The sequence below is a fragment of the Rana temporaria genome, chromosome 4 (assembly GCF_905171775.1).
Source record: "Rana temporaria chromosome 4, aRanTem1.1, whole genome shotgun sequence".
In the NCBI taxonomy this organism is placed as follows: domain Eukaryota; kingdom Metazoa; phylum Chordata; class Amphibia; order Anura; family Ranidae; genus Rana; species Rana temporaria.
In genome coordinates, this window is record NC_053492.1 from 244170698 (window position 1) to 244189064 (window position 18367).

The 18367-nt window shown below is 45.7% G+C and overlaps 1 protein-coding gene across 1 annotated transcript in view; it reads right to left on the reverse strand.

Moving 5' to 3' along the window:
- MDN1 (midasin AAA ATPase 1) overlaps positions 1-18367 on the reverse strand; it is a 354267-nt gene that overhangs the window by 225877 nt on the left and 110023 nt on the right. Inside the window, 5 exon segments of the mRNA XM_040347762.1 lie at positions 2023-2169; positions 2338-2546; positions 5274-5452; positions 6007-6158; positions 11184-11297. Coding sequence (XP_040203696.1) covers positions 2023-2169; positions 2338-2546; positions 5274-5452; positions 6007-6158; positions 11184-11297 — 801 coding nt within the window.

Below are 18367 nucleotides of genomic sequence, written 5' to 3' on the forward strand. Positions count from 1 at the left end.
TGTTTGCTATTAAAAAAAAAAAAAAAAAAAAATACATTTCATCTTTAGTGTTCCTTTAAGTACTTAAACCCCTATATAGAACAAGCATTTAAGCATGCTGGGTGGGATGGGTGTATTTTTTTTATCCTGGCATTGGACTTTAATAGGGCTGAAACTAATCGATAAATTTCATAATCGATTAGTTGTCGATTACTATTTTCATAATCGATTAATCGACCAGTAACATAATGGGGTTAAAAAAATTTAAATGCCCTTTATAGTACAAAAAGGAGCAAATAATCGCTTCTGTAAATATTCACCAAAAAACAATAAAAAATAAAATAGTGGTGTTGCACTCCCACATAAATAAACATAAAAACCTAGATATAAAAATGCAGAGAGCATAAATTATATAAATGAATATATAAAGTGCTGCTGTGCTGTAAACAAGTTTTGGACGATTACATTCTTTATAGACAAATTTGTCAAAATAGGTAAGAAAACGCTTTTCACTGTGCAAGACGACTTGTGGGTGCAAAAGGGGACCGACACTTCTGCCGCAGCTGCATCCTCCATTTTTAAAGTTTCCCACACAGATGCAATTAGTGCGTCTACCAGTGCCTTTATAGGCACACTAACAGGTGTGGAGGAATCATCCACACTATCTGAGAAGTCAGGGAGCATGGCAGCAAACCTCACAAAGTGGGCCATATCCGCAGCTGCCAAGTCAGATTCAGGAACTGACGAGACAGATGAAGCGGGGGGCGCTTTTTGCTAGTCTGTTGCCCAAAAGCCATTTCTACCCAGGAAACAAAGGACTCTAGGACCGCTGTCAGTGTATCAAAGGATGGCTGGGACTCCGAGGGATCTGCTGTCTCTGAGAAGGGGGTCAGGTGGGGAAACCTGCTCCCGAGATGCCATAGGGGATGAAGGGGGACCCACCACAGCAAGCGTGATCACCACTATGGGACACCCCCCCACACGGGTAGCATGACCCGATCATAAGGACACTCCACAGACTGCAGCAGTGTGAAAGGGACCCCAGACTCACCACCCCACCAGCGTAGCATCTGCTGCCTTAGATATAGCACTGCTCACACGTGGAGTCCGAGGAAGAGGAACAACCCACGAGTCCGCATCGAGGTAAAAGGAGGAACTCCCACAGCTAAAACGCTGCCCAGAGCTTCACAGTAATGGCCGCTCCCCCATTAGCACACAACCATCGCACTACACAAACAAGGCCGCCGGCTATAAGCATGCAGACACCAAGAAAATTGCCATGTCGCGGCCGACCAAGCGTGTAACTGTGGTATGCGCACGCTCACTTTCCAGACTGGATGGAAGGACCACTGGGTCTAGAAATCCAGCCCAGCGCTCAGTTCGGGAGTTGACTGTAGATCTCGCAGGAAGAAAAAAAAAAAAAAAGCCAGAAAAAAATATTTTAAACAGAAGAAAAATTGCCAGGACCAGAGATCCCAGCAGGGAACTAAGTCCTTTTTGACTAAGCAGAAAAAAAAAAAAACTGAAGGCCTATAGCAGAGAGGGGGATTTATACCACCTATTATGCCCATAGGCATAGCCAAGTCTTTTCTGCCTAGTGTCCGACACCTGTAGGGGGCAGTATAAACCTATGGTTCTGAATAAAGAAGCGCTGTGTCTGTCAATGAACGAAAGAGCAATGTCATTTTTGGTTTGATACTCTCAAAAGGAAACGGCATCCAAAAGGGGTGCAAACCCTGCCACCTTCCTCATTAGAACCTTGAAAGTGCAGCAGCCAATTGAGAATTTCAAAAATGCTTTCCAGTTCACTTTGCACATAAACACACAAACCACCATTTCTTCAGAACAAAAATAATAAGGTAAGAACCTGCAACAAAGTTTGTTAAAAATCTTTGCAAATGTGCATAGATCCCTCGTAGAGGAGTGTTTTTTTTCCCCTCAACAAAAGTGGAGTTACTCTTTAATCCAAGAAGGGTTTAGAAAATTATGTTGCAACACATTTAACAATCATGATAAACGTGAATTACAAATATATAAAATTACCTGTAACTCAAGCATAACAGCAACCAATTTATTACAATAAGATGGTGGCAGGTTGCAGCGCTTATGCAAAATTGTTTCCAGGTCAGCACTTGGAAGCTCATCATAATGTAGTTCCACAAATCGGTTACGGAAAGCCCTAGATAACACCTGTTAAAAATTATATCAACATTTATAAATTTTCTCCATAATTTAACAGCAAAAACCATCCAAGCGTGTCTTTTTAATTGAAAAAAACACACACACACACACACACACACACACACACACACACCTATATGTTCAATTATATAGGGGGGGAAAAAATAAAACACAAACCTTTCTGCCTCCATAAATGCCAGGTGGATTCTGTGTGGCAAAAAGCATAAAACGTGGATGTGCTTTTACCACTTCCTGTGTTTCCGTAATGAACAGTTCTCTGTTGTCATCTAGCAATCTGTTGAGAGCTTCAAGTACATCTGTTGGAGCCAAGTTCAGTTCATCCAGTATGATCCAGTAACCTTTTCTCATTGCATCAATTAGAACCCCTAAATCAAAGAAGTTAGGAAAGTAAAACTGCAAACCTTGAATATATTTACTGTATATTAAGCAGGGCGATTTGTACACAAAAAAATTATATTTTCTTTTTTGTTCATTGTGGGGCACAAGAATTCTTAGACTGCCGGAACATCCAAAAGAAGTGCGACAAAGAGGTGGGGCTATACAGCATACAAATGCTAACAGGCGCAGAAACAACCAAACTGTTGACCGCTTTCAGCTCAAAGAGTTGCCCGAGGGATTTTCTACCCGATGCTGGCGTCAGATGAAGCCAACATGTCTACATGAGAATGCAAGATCAGAATAGGTGGTAGCCTTGCAATCAGAAAACAGTTGCTTGACATTGAAAAGCCAAAAGCACACGGTCTAAAAGTGCGCCTTTACAGAAACCATTTCAGAGACGGAGCTTGGATGATGATCTGCCTGAACCACCTAGAAATGGTGGGATGAGAAGGAATGGCACCTTTCCAGAATGACAAAAAGAGAACCAGTTTTTATAGGAAGCATTAGCCGAGAGATCAATTCTCACAGACTAAACCACATACAGACAATGCAGAGGTGATATCAGAAACTCAACCCTTGAAAACACCAAGAGCTAAATACTGGTGTAGATAAAGGCCTAGGGAAGAGTATTCATCCAATGAATAAACCCCTAAAAAAGGTAGAATCCCTGAGACTCACACCAGGTTAAAGGATATACAAAAGTCATATGTGATCCCACATTTTTGAGCTTAGGCTTTGAACCAACATCCTTTCAATTAGGCCAGATTTAGTACATTCTTGAAAATAAAACTATACACGCTCTGCTCCCTACTTGAAGCAATTCTTATATTTAGGTACGGCTAGGTGTTCTATTTGAGGTGGACATTTACATATATGGCATAGCCTGTTGTACCAAGGATAAAAAAATGACCGATTCAAGAAATGGGTAGAGTTTACAGCCTGCCCAATCTGCTCTACCAGGTCTCTGGATTAAACACATACCTTATGTCCATATATACTTCAAAATGCTGGACAGTAACTAGTCTGAGCTGCAAAAACCTCAGCAAACCACATGTGCTTGGAAATTCCAGCGCAATAATGATCATCAGCTCAACCTTTCAAAGCAGGGGAGGAAAGGCAGATCAGGGAGTATAGATCTCAGTGTCACTACAACATTCAATACTTTTGCTAGAAGATCCCTGTTCCTGGGGGATTAACCTGTCCAGTTTCTTGGAGGTAAAAATCAAGTATCCCACACCCATGACACAGGTGCTGAAACACACACCTCTGAGCATAGGAACCGCTTCTTTGAGTCCAGACATTGCTAGCTGAGGAAGTCTGCCTGCCAATTGTCCTTGCCGAATGTACACCTTGCAGCCGGTGCATTTTTGGAAAGGGTTGGGGGGACTTTCTCGTGCTTTGCATGTAATAGACGTTAATAGAGTCGCACCAGAAACAAAGTATTGCAAATTTTAATGTATTTTGCGATTTGTCCCCCACCCCCCCTTTTTAAAACACACTGTATATAGCTGTCTGATAAGGGAGAAGGCTGGGAAGCTGGCCGCCATGTCCTTAACTGATGAGTCACGAGCTGTCTGCGGGGGGGGGGGGGGGGGACCCAGCAGATCAGGATGGGGGGGGGCGCAAGTGTCCGCTCCCTACTCCTGTGCCAAACCAGGTTGCATGCCATCAACACAGTGGGGTGGGGGGGGGGCTTTGGGGCAGGGGTTAAAAACGCAGCAGTCGGCTTCCTGGACCATGCTTTAGCAACTGGCTATATACAGTGTGTTGAAAGAAAAGAAAAAAAAAAAAGCCGCAACATGCATGAAAACTGCATGCAAAACCAGCTCCAACTAATGTACAATAATAGAATGTGTGATGAACACAATGCATACATACACACCTTGTGCTGTAAAGTCCAATAGCAAACGAGCATCCGACGATCATTTCGTCAGATCAGGGTACCCCTGATGACCTCACATCTGACAAAATGATCGTCGGGATGCTACGCACACACGCTCAGCGAAAGTGAAAATGCTTATGTATTTGTATGCAGCACTGCAATACTTACCATTAAACACCCAAAGAGACAATATTGCACTATTGGAGTGTTTTTTGCATATTGGCATTTTCCTGATATTGAGGATATCTAATCATCGGCCAGTGTTTGTTGAGGTTTCTGGTGGGAGACGCTTAGGACATCTGGATAGCCTTTCAGTGGATCCTTGAGCCAACAAGCGCTTTGTGACCCTCCTAAGGGTGGTCACAGGCTTTGTGGTAAGAGTTTTATCTCACTGTGGTGAAGCATTTGATCTATGCTCCATATTTCACATGGGATGCTCTTCATTGAATTTCAGCCATTTATTATCTCTTCACATTTGCACTGTTTATTTTCACCATTCGGCACTTTACAGCATAACGTGTGTATGCATTGTGTTGGTCACACATGCTATTATTGTACATCAGTTACAGCTGGTTTTGCACATTTACACTTTGTTATCACATGTTACATAAACTTTTGCATCAGTTTGAATCACATAGTATTTTAGCGCTGCACTTTACTTGTTTGCTTTATTGCCCAATATCTGGGTTATAGTGTTCAGATGTCATTTTATCTTTTCACTAAGCGCGGATAGAATTTTAAAAACTTAACCTCAGTGATTAGGGACGTTCTAGTACCGCTAATTTTACACTGGAAATAATCACACAAGCTACACATGATACAAAACATTTACCTTCCTGAAATACAAGTTTTCCAGATGCATCGGATGTATAGCAGCCAATATATTCCTGGATGTCTGTATGTTCATGGTTATTAATCCTCACACAATGATTCCCACTAGCGCAAGCCAGCCAGCGAATTAAACTAGTTTTGCCAACAGATGTTTCTCCTTGTAAAAGTACTGGATGATTCCTTAAAACATAAAAAGTGGTCACATGTGGCCCAATACAAAGATACACAAAGTAGCACTTGCCATTTAGGTTGTAAATTAAAGTCCAATTTTAGCTTATTATGGTGTTTAATACAACATGTGTAGCATACCAACTGTTGGCAAAATACACAAGATTGCACATTCAGGACATTTAAAGTGGAAGTAAACCCCCCTATCGTTTTCAGCCAAGGAAGTGGCCATCTTGACCTCTGTTTAATCTGCAACTGCCATGATGTATATGTGACCTGTTATGAAACCAGCCATTGGATGGTTTGGCAGTTTGGTTGAGAGCACAAACAAATGTGACAGCTAGCATTTCCGGCATGCCGGGAATGTTAACTGTTTTTGTAACTATCAAATTGAAGGGTTTACTTCCACTTTAAGGAGAATCCGTTTCCTGCCTAAAACCACCATAAGCCAAAAAAAAAAAAAAAAAAAAAAAGACTACTCAGGAGAATGGTATGAAATCCAAGGTTCAGTGCGATAAGCAATATTTTAGTATATAAAAACACAGAACAAAATGTTGTCTTCATACCCTGCAGAGACGACTCTAACAAGATCTCGGAGATTGAGCTTGACTGAGGGTGTTAGGATATAACTTTCATCTATTGCTGGGTTCTTATCCCCCACAGGAATCCAGTAGCCTTCTATCTGAACAAAGCGTCCTCCATGAGGCTCAGGGAGAGGCTGTGAAGAAAGATTTACACAAAGCTACTCTTTCAGAAGATCAATATGTAATCTGCAAAGCTAAATTCACATGTGTAGATTATAAAATATTCTGAAATCAGATGCAAAATCAATCATTAAGAAAAAATTAGATAGGATCCTTTGCTCAATCACAATCCATCATTTGATTACATGGTTTTCAAAATGTAACCACGCATATTGTGATAAGCATGGAAAAGGTAAAACTGCAAGACCATATCATAATAGGTAAATAGATGTAGAATAAAATCAGGAACTAAACAATTTACCTTGAAGCTTTAAAGTGGTGGTAAACCCAAAAAGGTATTATATGTTGCATCTAATCAATAGATATGATTGATGGCTGCATCATTTTTATTTGGCTCCCCCCCCCCCCCCCCCCTCTGTTTTCACCTGGTGATCTGGCCAGCAACATCCCTCCAGTATTAGTGAGACGCAACTCTGAATGAATGAGCACACGAGGCACAGCCAACAGCAGCATTGTCAGTTTGTGGGACGGGTAGCAGTAAATGTATTAGAACAGTGGTCATCAACCCTGTCCTGCAGGGCCCACTAACAGGCCAGGTTTGCAAGATAACTGAAATACATCACAGGCGATATCATTTGCTCCTCAGTGATTGCAGTATTCTAGACTGCATCTCCCCAAGGTAATACATAAAACCTGGCCTGTTAGTGGGCCCTGCAGGACAGGGTTGATGACCACTGTATTAGAAGACAAAGCGGAGTTCCACACAAAAATGGAACTTCTGGATTCCCCACCCCCCCCTCTAGCGTCACATTTGGCACCTTTCGGGGGGGGGGGCTGAATCTGCAGCGATCTATGCCATGTCCATCCCCTCCTCTGCTGCGGCCTTCTGGGAGACATAGGTCCCAGAAGAAAGCAGGGATCACTCAGAACGCGCAGCGCGACTCGCGAATGCGCAGTAGGGAACCAGGCTGTGAAGCCGCAAGGCTTCACTTCTCAATTTCCTTACTGAAGATGGCGGTGCCTCCACCCGGAAGCCGACAAACAGGTCGGCTTCGTGTGAGGACATCGCGGGCGCCCTGGACAGGCAAGTGTCACTATTTTAAAAGTCAGCAGCTGAAGTATTTGTAGCGGCTGACAATTGTTTTTTGGTGGAACTCTGCTTTAAATATTCTCAAACTGAAGCCATAATTTTAGCTCACACTTCATAATCAGTTACAGCAAACTGTTTTTCCCCCTTTAGGGATAAAGGTTTTGCATGAACAAAAGTTGTTCATTTTAAAGCTTACCTGTAGGTGAAATGAACCGCTTAACCATGCACTGTTTAGGAGATATTCCCTTGCCTGACAGCCGGTGACATCACTGGCACATGCTCTCTGAACAGCATACTTGTGCCATTCCTTCAGCGCTCCATGCCATAAACTCATACATGCACCATCGCTCAGCCAAATAGCCAGAACCCACAAACCCATAAGCAAGACCCGGTGAAAATTGAAGCCCTTGTCAGTGGTGACAGCACGCCAATGGAGGGCTCCGTTTTGAGAAAGTCTTTCAGAATGTGCTAGTATGTAATGCAAACTAGCACATTATACTACCATGAATGAGGAACATTTTATGGTTTTATTCCCACAAGTTTACTATCTTTACTTACTCAATCATCCCTGCCAGTGTTAATGCAGAACTTTACACATAATAGATACAAATAATGTTCTTTAGCAAGGAACATACATGCCACCCTAATTATGTTACAAAAATAAGTGTGTGTAAAATGAGCAGCAGAAAATCTTTAGGCTGTTAGCAGATCTGCCTTTAGTAGTTCTGATTTTTGGCACAATGCCAAAAATAGAGAGTAACGGAGCATAACCAGAAAAGGCTGGCACAGTGTATTACTGGATTTTAACCAGTTAAGCCCCGGACCAATATGCAGCCTAAAGACCCAAGGTGTTTTTACAGTTCGGGACTGCGTCATTTTAACAGACAATTGCGCGGTCGTGCGACGTGGCTCCCAAACAAAATTGGCGTCCTTTTTCCCCCCACAAATAGAGCTTTCTTTTGGTGGTATTTGATCACATCTGCGGTTTTTAGTTTTTGCGCTATAAACAAAAATAGAGCGACAATTTTGAAAAAAATGCAATATTTTTTACTTTTTGCTGTAATAAACATCCCCCAAAAACATATATAAAAACATTTTTTTTCCTCAGTTTAGGCCGATACGTATTCTTCTACCTATTTTTAGTAAAAAAAAAATCGCAATAAGCGTTTATCGATTGGTTTGCGCAAAATTTATAGCGTTTACAAAATAGGGGATAGTTTTATTGCATTTTTATTAAATTTTTTTTTTTACTACTAATGGCGGTGATCAGCGATTTTTTTCGTGACTGCGACATTATGGCGGACACTTCGGACAATTTTGACACATTTTTGGGACCATTGTCATTTTCACAGCAAAAAATGCATTTAAATTGCATTCTTTATTGTGAAAATGACAGTTGCAGTTTGGGAGTTAACCACAGGTGGCGCTGTAGGAGTTAGGGTGCACCTAGTATGTGTTTACAACTGTAGGGGGGTGTGGCTGTAGGAATGACGTCATCGATCGTGTCTTCCCTATAAAGGGAATGACGCGATCGATGCGCCGCCACAGTGAAGCACGGGGAAGCCGTGTTTACATACGGCTCTCCCCGTTCTTCAGCTCCGGGGAGCGATCGCGACGGAGCGGCTATAAACAAATAGCCGCGCCGTGGTCCCGGATCGCTCCCCGAGCGGACCCGACCTCCGCATGTAGCGGGGGGGGGGTCCCGATCGGACCCCCCACCCGCTAATAGGCAAGGACGTACATGTACGCCCATGTGCCTGTACGTGCCATATTGTGGACGTATATGTACATGCGGGGGTCGGGAACTGGTTAACTAGCAAGGGCACTTATTTTTAATGTTTTCATAGCTATACCTGTAAAAGGAGCCAGCCTAAAGTGATCTAGCAGGACTTAATTCTCTGACTAAATTTCCACTTTTAAAGATAAGTTCACCTTTAAAAAAAAATTAAGCACATACAGTCAGGTCCATAAATATTGGGACATCGACACAATTCTAATCTTTTTGGCTCTATACACCACCACAATGGATTTGAAATGAAATTTCAAGATGTGCTTTAACTGCGGACTTCCAGCTTTAATTTGAGGGTATTTACATCCAAATCAGGAGAACGGTGTAGGAATTACAACAGTTTGTATATGTGCCTCCCACTTTAAGGGACCAAAAGTAATGGGACGATTGGCTGCTCAGCTGTTCCATGACCAGGTGCATGTTATTCTCTCATTATCCCATTTACAAGGATCAGATAAAAGGTCCAGCGTTCATTTCAAGTGTGCCATTTGCATTTGGAATCTGTTGCTGTCAACTCAATTTGAGACCCAAAAAGCTGTCACCATCAGTGAAGCAAGCCATCATTAGGCTGAAAAAACAAACCCAGAGACATAGCAAAAACATTAGGTGTGGCCAAATCAACTGTTTGGAACATCCTTAAAAAGAAAGAACGCACCGGTGAGCTCAGCAACACCAAAAGACCCCGGAAGACCACGGAAAACTGGTGGATGACTGAAGAATTCTTTCCCTGGTGAAGAAAACACCCTTCACAACAGTTGGCCAGATCAAGAAGACTCTCCAGGAGGTAGGTTGATGTGTGTCAAAGTCAACAATCAAGAGAATACTTCACCAGAGTGAATACAGAGGGTTCACCACAAGATGTAAACAATTGGTGAGCCTCAAAAACAGGAAGGCCAGATTAGAGTTTGCCAAACAACATCTAAAAAACCCTTCACAGTTCTGGAACATGCTATGGACAAATTAGACCAAGATCAACTTGTAACAGAGTGATGGGAAGAGAAGAGTATGGAAGAGGGAAAGGAACTGCTTATGATCCAAAGCATACCACCTCATCAGAGAAGCATGGTGGTGGTAGTGTCATGGTGTGGGCATGTATGGCTGCCAATGGAACTGGTTCTCTTGTATTTATTGACGTCACTGCTGACAAAAGCAGCAGGATGAATTCTGAAGTGTTTGGGACAATATTATTTGCTCATATTCAGCCAAATGCTTCAGAACTCATTGGACGGCACTTCACAGTGCAGATGGACAATGACCCGAAGCATACTGCAAAAGCAACCAAAGAGTTTAAGGAAAATAAGTGGAATGTTATGCAATGGCCAAGTCAATCATCTGACCTGAATCCGATTGAGCATGCATTTCACTTGCTGAAGACAAAAATTAAGGGAAAATGCCCCAAGAACAAGCAGGAACTGAAGGCAGTTGCAGTAGAGGCCTGGCAGAGCATCACCAGGGATGAAACCCAGCGTCTGGTGATGTCTATGCATTCCAGACTTCAGTCTGTAACTGACTGCAAAGAATTTGGAAACAAGTATTAAAAAGTGAAAGTTTGATTTATGATTGTTAATCTGTCCCATTACTTTTGGTCCCTTAAAAAGTGGGAGGCACATATACAAACTGTTGTAATTCCTACACTGTTCACCTGATTTGCATGTAAATACCCTCAAACAAAGCTGAAAGTCTGCCGTTAAAGCACATCTTGTTTGTTTCATTCCAAATCCATTGTGGTGGTGTATAGAGCCAAAAAGATTAGAATTGTGTCTATGTCCCAATATTTATGGACCTGACTGTACATCTTTTTGCGGGTAAAAAAAATTCCCAGTTGCCGTCACTCGATGCAGTGGAGCAGGCAGCAGCTGAAGGAGTGAGAAAATGTTGCATGTTTCACCCTAAAAAAACAGGTGGAACATGTAACATTTTCCCAAAGATGAACTTATCCTTTAAGTGGTTTGTCTCATCCATGTAAACTGCAACATTCTGCTGGAGAGCTTGAGCTTTTGAAAAACAAACTTGCTGGCTTAATCACCAGATGAAAATAGAAGAAAGTCTAAAAAAGGAAACTAATACAGCCATCACATCTAAGCATTAGTAAGCTGCAATATATTAAAGGTTTGCTCGTGTTTAATACCACATTAAGATTCCATTATACAATTACAGTACCTGCTTCAGAAGACTTTTAATGTTGCCAGACTGTACAATATGACGGCATATTAAGCCCTGGACTGTTGAATGAGATGCTCTGTCAAGCTGTGTAAGGAAGGAGAGGCAAAATCCCTAAAAAAAAACAAAAAACAAAAAGGAAGAAGAAGAATTCAGTTAAACAAATAAAATCTATTGCAAAGACTTTAAAATCAAATGCCTCCAACTATATACTAGAGTATAAGCCGAGATTTTCAGCCCCTTTTTCTTGGGCTGAAAATGCCCCCCTCGGCTTATACTCGAAATATTGAGAGGCTGCAGGTGTCCCATCGTTTAAAATTTGCAGTCTCCTCTTGTCCCTGCCGTGATAGGCGGAACTCTGTCTGCTGAGAAACGCCCATCGCGAACGTTCTCTCATCCTCACCCATCCCAGCAGACACTGTTACGCCAATCACGGACGCCTTTTCATCCTTGGACGTCCGTGATTGGCGGAACACAGTGTCTGCTGGGAAACTGAGTCCGAGGATGAGAGAACGTCCGTGATAGGCGGATCTGTGTCAGCTGAAAAAAACGCCCATCACAGAAAGGACCAGGGGGAGACCGCAAGTTTTAAACATTGAATGTATGCCTGCAGCCTCTCAATTTCAGGGCACAGTGACAATGGGCACAGTGATGATGCAATGGGCACAGGGAGGTTGGCACGGTGAGGTTGCAATGGGCATAGTGAGGCGTGCACATGGGCTATTGACACGCTTTTCCTCTTAAAGTGGCTGCTGCATTCTCACCCACGGCTTATACTCGAGTCAATACGTTTTCCCATTTTTTGTGGTAAAATTAGGTACCTTGGCTTATACGCGAGTATATACGGTAATATGAATATTCCAAACCAAGGAGAATAACATTGTTTACACAGATCCAGTCAACATTTTTGCAAATTGCAGCAAACACTGGGCAGACTCCGCTTCATCTAAAAAAAAGGGCCTCCTAAAAATAGGATTTTTGTACTCACCGTAAAATCCATTTCTCGGAGTTCATGGACGGACAGAGCAGCAATTGACCTTAGGGTATTATATCCTTCCTTCCAGGAGAGACTAGGCAGAAAAAACAGCACTTCAAGTGTTAAAAACACTTTTCAGTACAGCTCCTCCCAGGGGGCGTGGTCCCCCAGGTATAACCCACTCAATGACTTCGCGGCTACAGTCCATAACAAGCAGTACAAACAAAAGGAGGGGTGGGTGCTGTGTGCGTCCATGAACTCAGAGAAATTTTACGGTGAGTACAAAAATCATATTTTCTCTTCCGTTCATGGACGGACACAGCAGCAATTGACCTTAGGGACGTCCACAAGCAGTGTCAAAAAATGTGAGGGGTGGGGAAAACACACAGCAATTAAGCTTCACCCCAAACAAACCAGAGTTCCTCAATGGAGGAACTTCAACCTGAAACAGCCGCCTGCAAAACCTTGCGGCCAAAGGAGGCATCCGCAGATGCACTCACATCCACCTTGTAAAACTTGAAAAGATGTGGATTGACGACCAGATCGCTGTCTTACACACCTGTAAAACAGACGCCTGATAGCGGAAAACCCAAGAGGGATCAACCGCCCTGGTCGAATGCGCCGTAACCAGAAAGGGAGGCGCCCGCCCCTTTAGGGCATAGGCCTGGAGCACGACCTGTCTGACCCACCTGAAAATGGAGGCAGACGAGACCGCCAGACCTTTCTCAGGACCATTCACTGACATGAACAGCGAGTCCGATCTCCGGAACAGAGCCGTAGCAGACAAGTACGTCCGTAGGACTCGCACCACGACCAAGGGAAGTAACGTGGCCTCCGAGTTCTTCGGCTGAGGACATAAGGATAGTAAAACAATGTCCTCATTATAAAAGAGCCCTACAAGACAAGGCCACTAGATCAAAAACTTGTCTGACCGAAGGAATGGCTACTAAGAAAGACCACCCTCTGGGACAGAGAAAGAGGAATCTCCCGAATGTCCTCAAACGGAGCCCTTTTGAAGCACCAAGAGGAACGAATTCAAGTCCCACGGAGGCAGTGGAGGACACACAGGATGGTCACAAGCCTGACCCCCTGTAAAAACGTACGCACCAGGGAGTGTGTTGCCAACGGTCGCTGAAAATAATCAGCCAAGGCTGAAATCTGACCCATAACCGTACTTAAGGCGAGAGCTTGACCCACTCCCCGCTGTAGGAACAGCAGCATCTGGGACAGCATGTATGTGTGGGGGTGTCCTTTCATCTCTGCACACGAAGAGATGTAGGCCTTCCACGTACGATGGCAATCCTAAGTGAAGTAGACTTCCGTGCAAGTAGCATGGTAGAGATCACCGAGTCCGACGGACCTCCAGCTCCTGGTTCCCAACAGCCATGCCGATAAAGCCAGCGACTAAAGCAGGGCGAGGAAAAATCGGACCCTGCGACAGAAGATCTACTCTCAGGGGTAGAATCCAAGGGACGTCTGCCACCAGACGCACCAGGTCCGCGTACCAGGAAAGGAGCGGCCAATCCGGAGCGACCAGGATTGTTGGAATCCCCTCCGCTTCCACTCTGCGCAAAAGGTAAGGGAGAAGCTTCAGAGGAGGAAAAGCGTAGATTTAGGCGATAATGACCCCACGGTGCCACCAACGCGTCTGCCCAAGGGTCTTGACCTGGCCACGAAAGGTGACACCTTCCGATTGAGACGGGACACCCGAAGGTCCACGCCTGGCGTGCCCCATTTTTGGCACAACTCTGAAAACACTTCCGGGTGCAAAGACCATTCTCCCTGGTCCAGTGTTTAGCGACTTAGGTAGTCGGCTTGCCAACTCTGCACCCCCGGAATGTACACCGCCGACAGCGCCGGAGCGTACCGGAGAATGTGTGCAACCTCCACCACCGCGGTCGAGCTCCGCGTGCCCCCTTGATGGTAGACATACGCCACGGCCGTAGTGTTGTCAGACTGGATCCGGACCGAACGGTCCTGCAGACCCAGAAACCACTTGGGGAGACGCAGCCTGATAGCCCGGAGCTCCAGGACATTGACTGGCAGACGGGACTCCACCTGAGTCCAGCGCCCTGGGCTGACTGGCCACTCCAGAACGCCCCCAGCCGGAGAGGCAGGCATCCGTCGTGACCACTGTCCGATAGCACGGCAAAAATAAATTTCCCGGTCCAAAGTACCGGAGATGTCAGCCACCACTAGGGTTGCCAACTCATCCCTTTAAAACAGAACACATATTAATTACACAGGTTCTGAGGCTAATTTAATGCAAATAAAGGCACCAAGTGAGTTTAATTACCTCCTTTATCAGCCACAGAACCTGTGTAATTAATGTGTTCTGTTTTAAAGGGATGAGTTGGCAACCTTAACCACCACACTAGGGAGGACCTGACCAGGCGACTTCACCCAAATCTGGTAATCCAGAGACGAAGGGAGCTTGTCCCAACGTGACAGAATCTTTCTGTAACACTCGGGTGTGGAATTGGGCATACGGAACCGCTTCGAAAGAGGCTACCAAGGGACCCAAAATTCTCTTGCAAAGGCGAAGCGACGACCACTGCTGGGTCGCAAACCGCTGCACCGCAGATTGCAGTGTCTGGAGTTCTTCCGTCAGGAGAAAAAACTTGCTTCTGAGGAATCCAGGACCAATCCCAGGTATTCCAGTCGCTAGGACGAAACCAACATTGACTCCTGGGCATTCAGTAGCCACCCAAATCTTTTGGAGGGGCTGGCAGGTGATGAACCCATCCTCTAAGTCTGAGCTTAAAGAAGCTCTCAGGAGAAAGTCGTCCAGGTATCAAACAATAGTGATTCCGCGCTGCCAGAATCGGAGCGAGCACCATTGTGAAAACTTGTGGTGCCGAAGCCAGGCCGAAGGGGAGGGCCACAAACTGAAAATGGTCCTCTTCGACCGCAAAATGCAGAAACCTCTGGTGTTTCGCGCGCATGGGAATATGCAGGTACGGGTCCAGAGTACCCAAGGACGCCATAAAGTTCCCCTGATGGAGAGCCGCCACTACCGAGCGAACAATTCCATCCTGAATCTTTGCACTTTGACAAAAGAGTTAAGGCCTTGAGGTCCAGGATTGGACGGACCCCCTCCTTTTTTGGGGACAACAGATTGGAGTAAAAATCCCTGAAACCGTTCCCTTGAAGGAACCGGTATAATCACTTCCCTGACCAGCCCCTGACAGGGCCACCCGGCGTACCGGAGGCTGGAAGGAAAATTCTGTTTAGTGGAAAAGAGAGAAACCGTCTTGTACCCCGAGGAAATTACCTCGCAAACCCAGCGGTCGGAAATAGGGATCTCCACCGAGCCGCGCATCCGCAAAGTCGGCCCCCCACCCGAGTGTCTGGCGGGGGCAGACCTACATGCAGAAGCAGGCTTGTTGGGCTTGCGGTACCAGGTGCGCTTTTTCATCTACAGGAGGCGCCTTAGCACCCTGGAAAGCGTTTTCCTGCTGCACCTGGGGGTGAAAAAAAACGATTGGGGGAGGTAAAGGAGGGACCCTGCTTATGACAAGGCTCCTTACCCTTCCCAGATTGCGGGAGCAGAGTGCTCGTACCCCCTGGAGCATCTATAATGATGTCATCCAGGGACGCCCCAAAAGGCCGTACACCCTTCAGGGGTTAGTCCTCCTAAGGACCTTTTAGAGGTTTGGTCCGCAGACCAACACTTTAGCCACACAAGGTGCCATAGTACCACCGCGGAGGCCCTGGAGAGCAAGAGGAGCGAATCCAGGGCCAATTCACAGACAAACTGCAGGCCCGGCACCAACTGGTCAGCCAAGCCCACACGGAGCCCAGGAGCATTATGCGCCTCCAGCTCCTGCAGCAGGGACTTTGCCCGCTCGGTAATTGTCTGTGACACTAGAGCTCCAGTCAAAACTGGTCTCACTGCCGACCCCACTACTGTGAACATGGAGCGGGCCACAGCCTCAGCTCTCCTATATGCGGGGTCCATAAAGGCGGTAGCCCCTTCCACAGGTAACGTGGAAGACTTGTTCAGTCTGGACACAGGGGGGTCCGCTGACGGAGGTTTTTTATTTTTTTATTTTTAAAGTCTTCCTCAAAAGGATAACGGACCGCAAAGTATTTTGGTACATCAAAAACTTTCTGCGGTCGATCCCATTCCTTGTATAATATTTTGTCCAGGTAAGGAACACAAGGAAACACTTTTGCGGGGCGGCGTGCAGAACCCAAAAGGGACCGGCATCTCTGATGTTTCCGCTGTTTTTGAGTAACCCACACCGCAGTGATAAAAGCTCCAACAAAACGCCTTATCAAGCGCTGACCCTGAAGCAGAGTCATCCTCACTGACCGTGTGGGCTAAGCCTGCAACATCTGATATGACAGAACCAGAGCCAGCAGCAAGGCCCGGTTCCGTGTTAGAGCCGTCCCCAGAAGCAGGCGTAGGGAGGGGGTTTTTACCTCCCCTCTGGCAGCTTGTCACTTCAATCCTGGCGATAAACGCATAAGGGACTGCCGTATGGGCTCTACAGAGACCGCAGGGACACTAAGGGTTAACTCAGGCATGGTTGGGGTAGAAGCCTCTGTTCAGACTCCATGTTGACCCACCGCTATGCAGCCCTAGTACTGCAAGGCAGAGACCCAAAGGTCACCCTCCCAGAGAGCAGGGGACCCCCAGGTAACTCACCACCCCGCCAGGCTGTAGTGCTGCTGAAGCGCTGACTGCTCTGCGCCGTCCCTCAGGAAGCAATTCGCGGGCTGCAAAATGTTGCTTTAAACACCTGTATGGCCACCATTGACACAGCAGAAAACACAGCTCAGCACACACAGCAACTCCAGTACAACAAAGTAAAAAGAAGGGAGACGCTGCTGCTCCAGGTGAGCACACCTGAGCAATCAATGTCCTCTCAGAAACAGGTGGGTGCCTGCAATGCATGAGGCAAAAACTTGAAGGCAGGGTATGGACAGCCGCACACCAAGGAATCTTAAAAAAGTAAGCTTTTAATGGTGAAAAGGGAAAGGCACTACAAATAAATAATAATAGCAGCACAGCCCCTGTAGTGACAGAGCCCCAGGCGGACCCCCCCCCCCCTTATAGCCGCCACCCAGCATGGGGAAGGAGGGAGAGGAAGGGAGAGAGGAAGGGAGAGAGGAAAGAAGGGCGGACCCTCATTCGACCTCCCCAGGAAAGCACCAGCCATACCACCTTGCCAGGGCAAGGGGCCACTACTTACCCGTCCTGCGACCACCGGCTGGAGGCATTCCGGACAGTACCAACGTCCACTAAACGGCATGGCTGCCGGCCAGACACACTGTGACAAAGCCATAGAGACCGGTCATATGTGTGCCCTGGAACATGTAGTTCCCCGGCCACCCCTGGAGCAACGGGGCATGTCGTGGACGACCCAGAGCTGAGCTAAGGGCCGGCACACGCTCGATGGCCGAGCATGGGGGGAGTACAAGGATTGAGACCCAGTCGGCAGTTGATAGTAGAATCTCAGGATTCAAAAATGCAGGAACAAAACAAAGTAAAAAGTGGGGGGGAAAAAAAACGCAAAAAAATTCCAGAGTGCATGGACTCCAGAAGGCCATGTCTACTCCTGACGCTAAGCAGAAAAAAACTGGAGATGCCGAGTCAGAGAGTGGGTTATACCTGGAGGACCACGCCTGGGAGGAGCTGAACTGAAAAGTGTTTTTAACACTTCAAGTGCTGTTTTTTTCTGCCTAGTCTCTCCTGGAAGGAAGGATATAATACCCCATGGTCAATTGCTGCTGTGTCCGTCCATGAACGGAAGAAAAAAAAAGGACCTCCAAAAAAGAAAAAAAAGACCTCCTAAAAAAAGGACCTCAAAGTCCAAAGAATAATTCCAAGATCCCACACCACTTATACGAAACCAAAATACTTCTTTAGACCCCTTTCACACTTGTCATGCGACTGCAGTCCCACAGTTGAACAAGTCGTACCCCATGATTTTCAATGAGTACCATACATATCTGTGCGACTTCAAAGTAGTCTCTGCACTACTTTGGTCCGACATTGATGCAACTTGAGGTCTATAGACCTCAACATTACACAGGCGTTGCTTAATGTCGCAGCAATAATCGCACAACTTTCTGGTTGCACAAATGTGAAAGGGACCTCGGGGTCAATTTTGGAAACTCAAATAGGACTGAAAAGAAAAGACCTAACCACCAATTTATTGTGTTCAGTGTGCATTCAGAAGCCCACAGCAGTCGATAC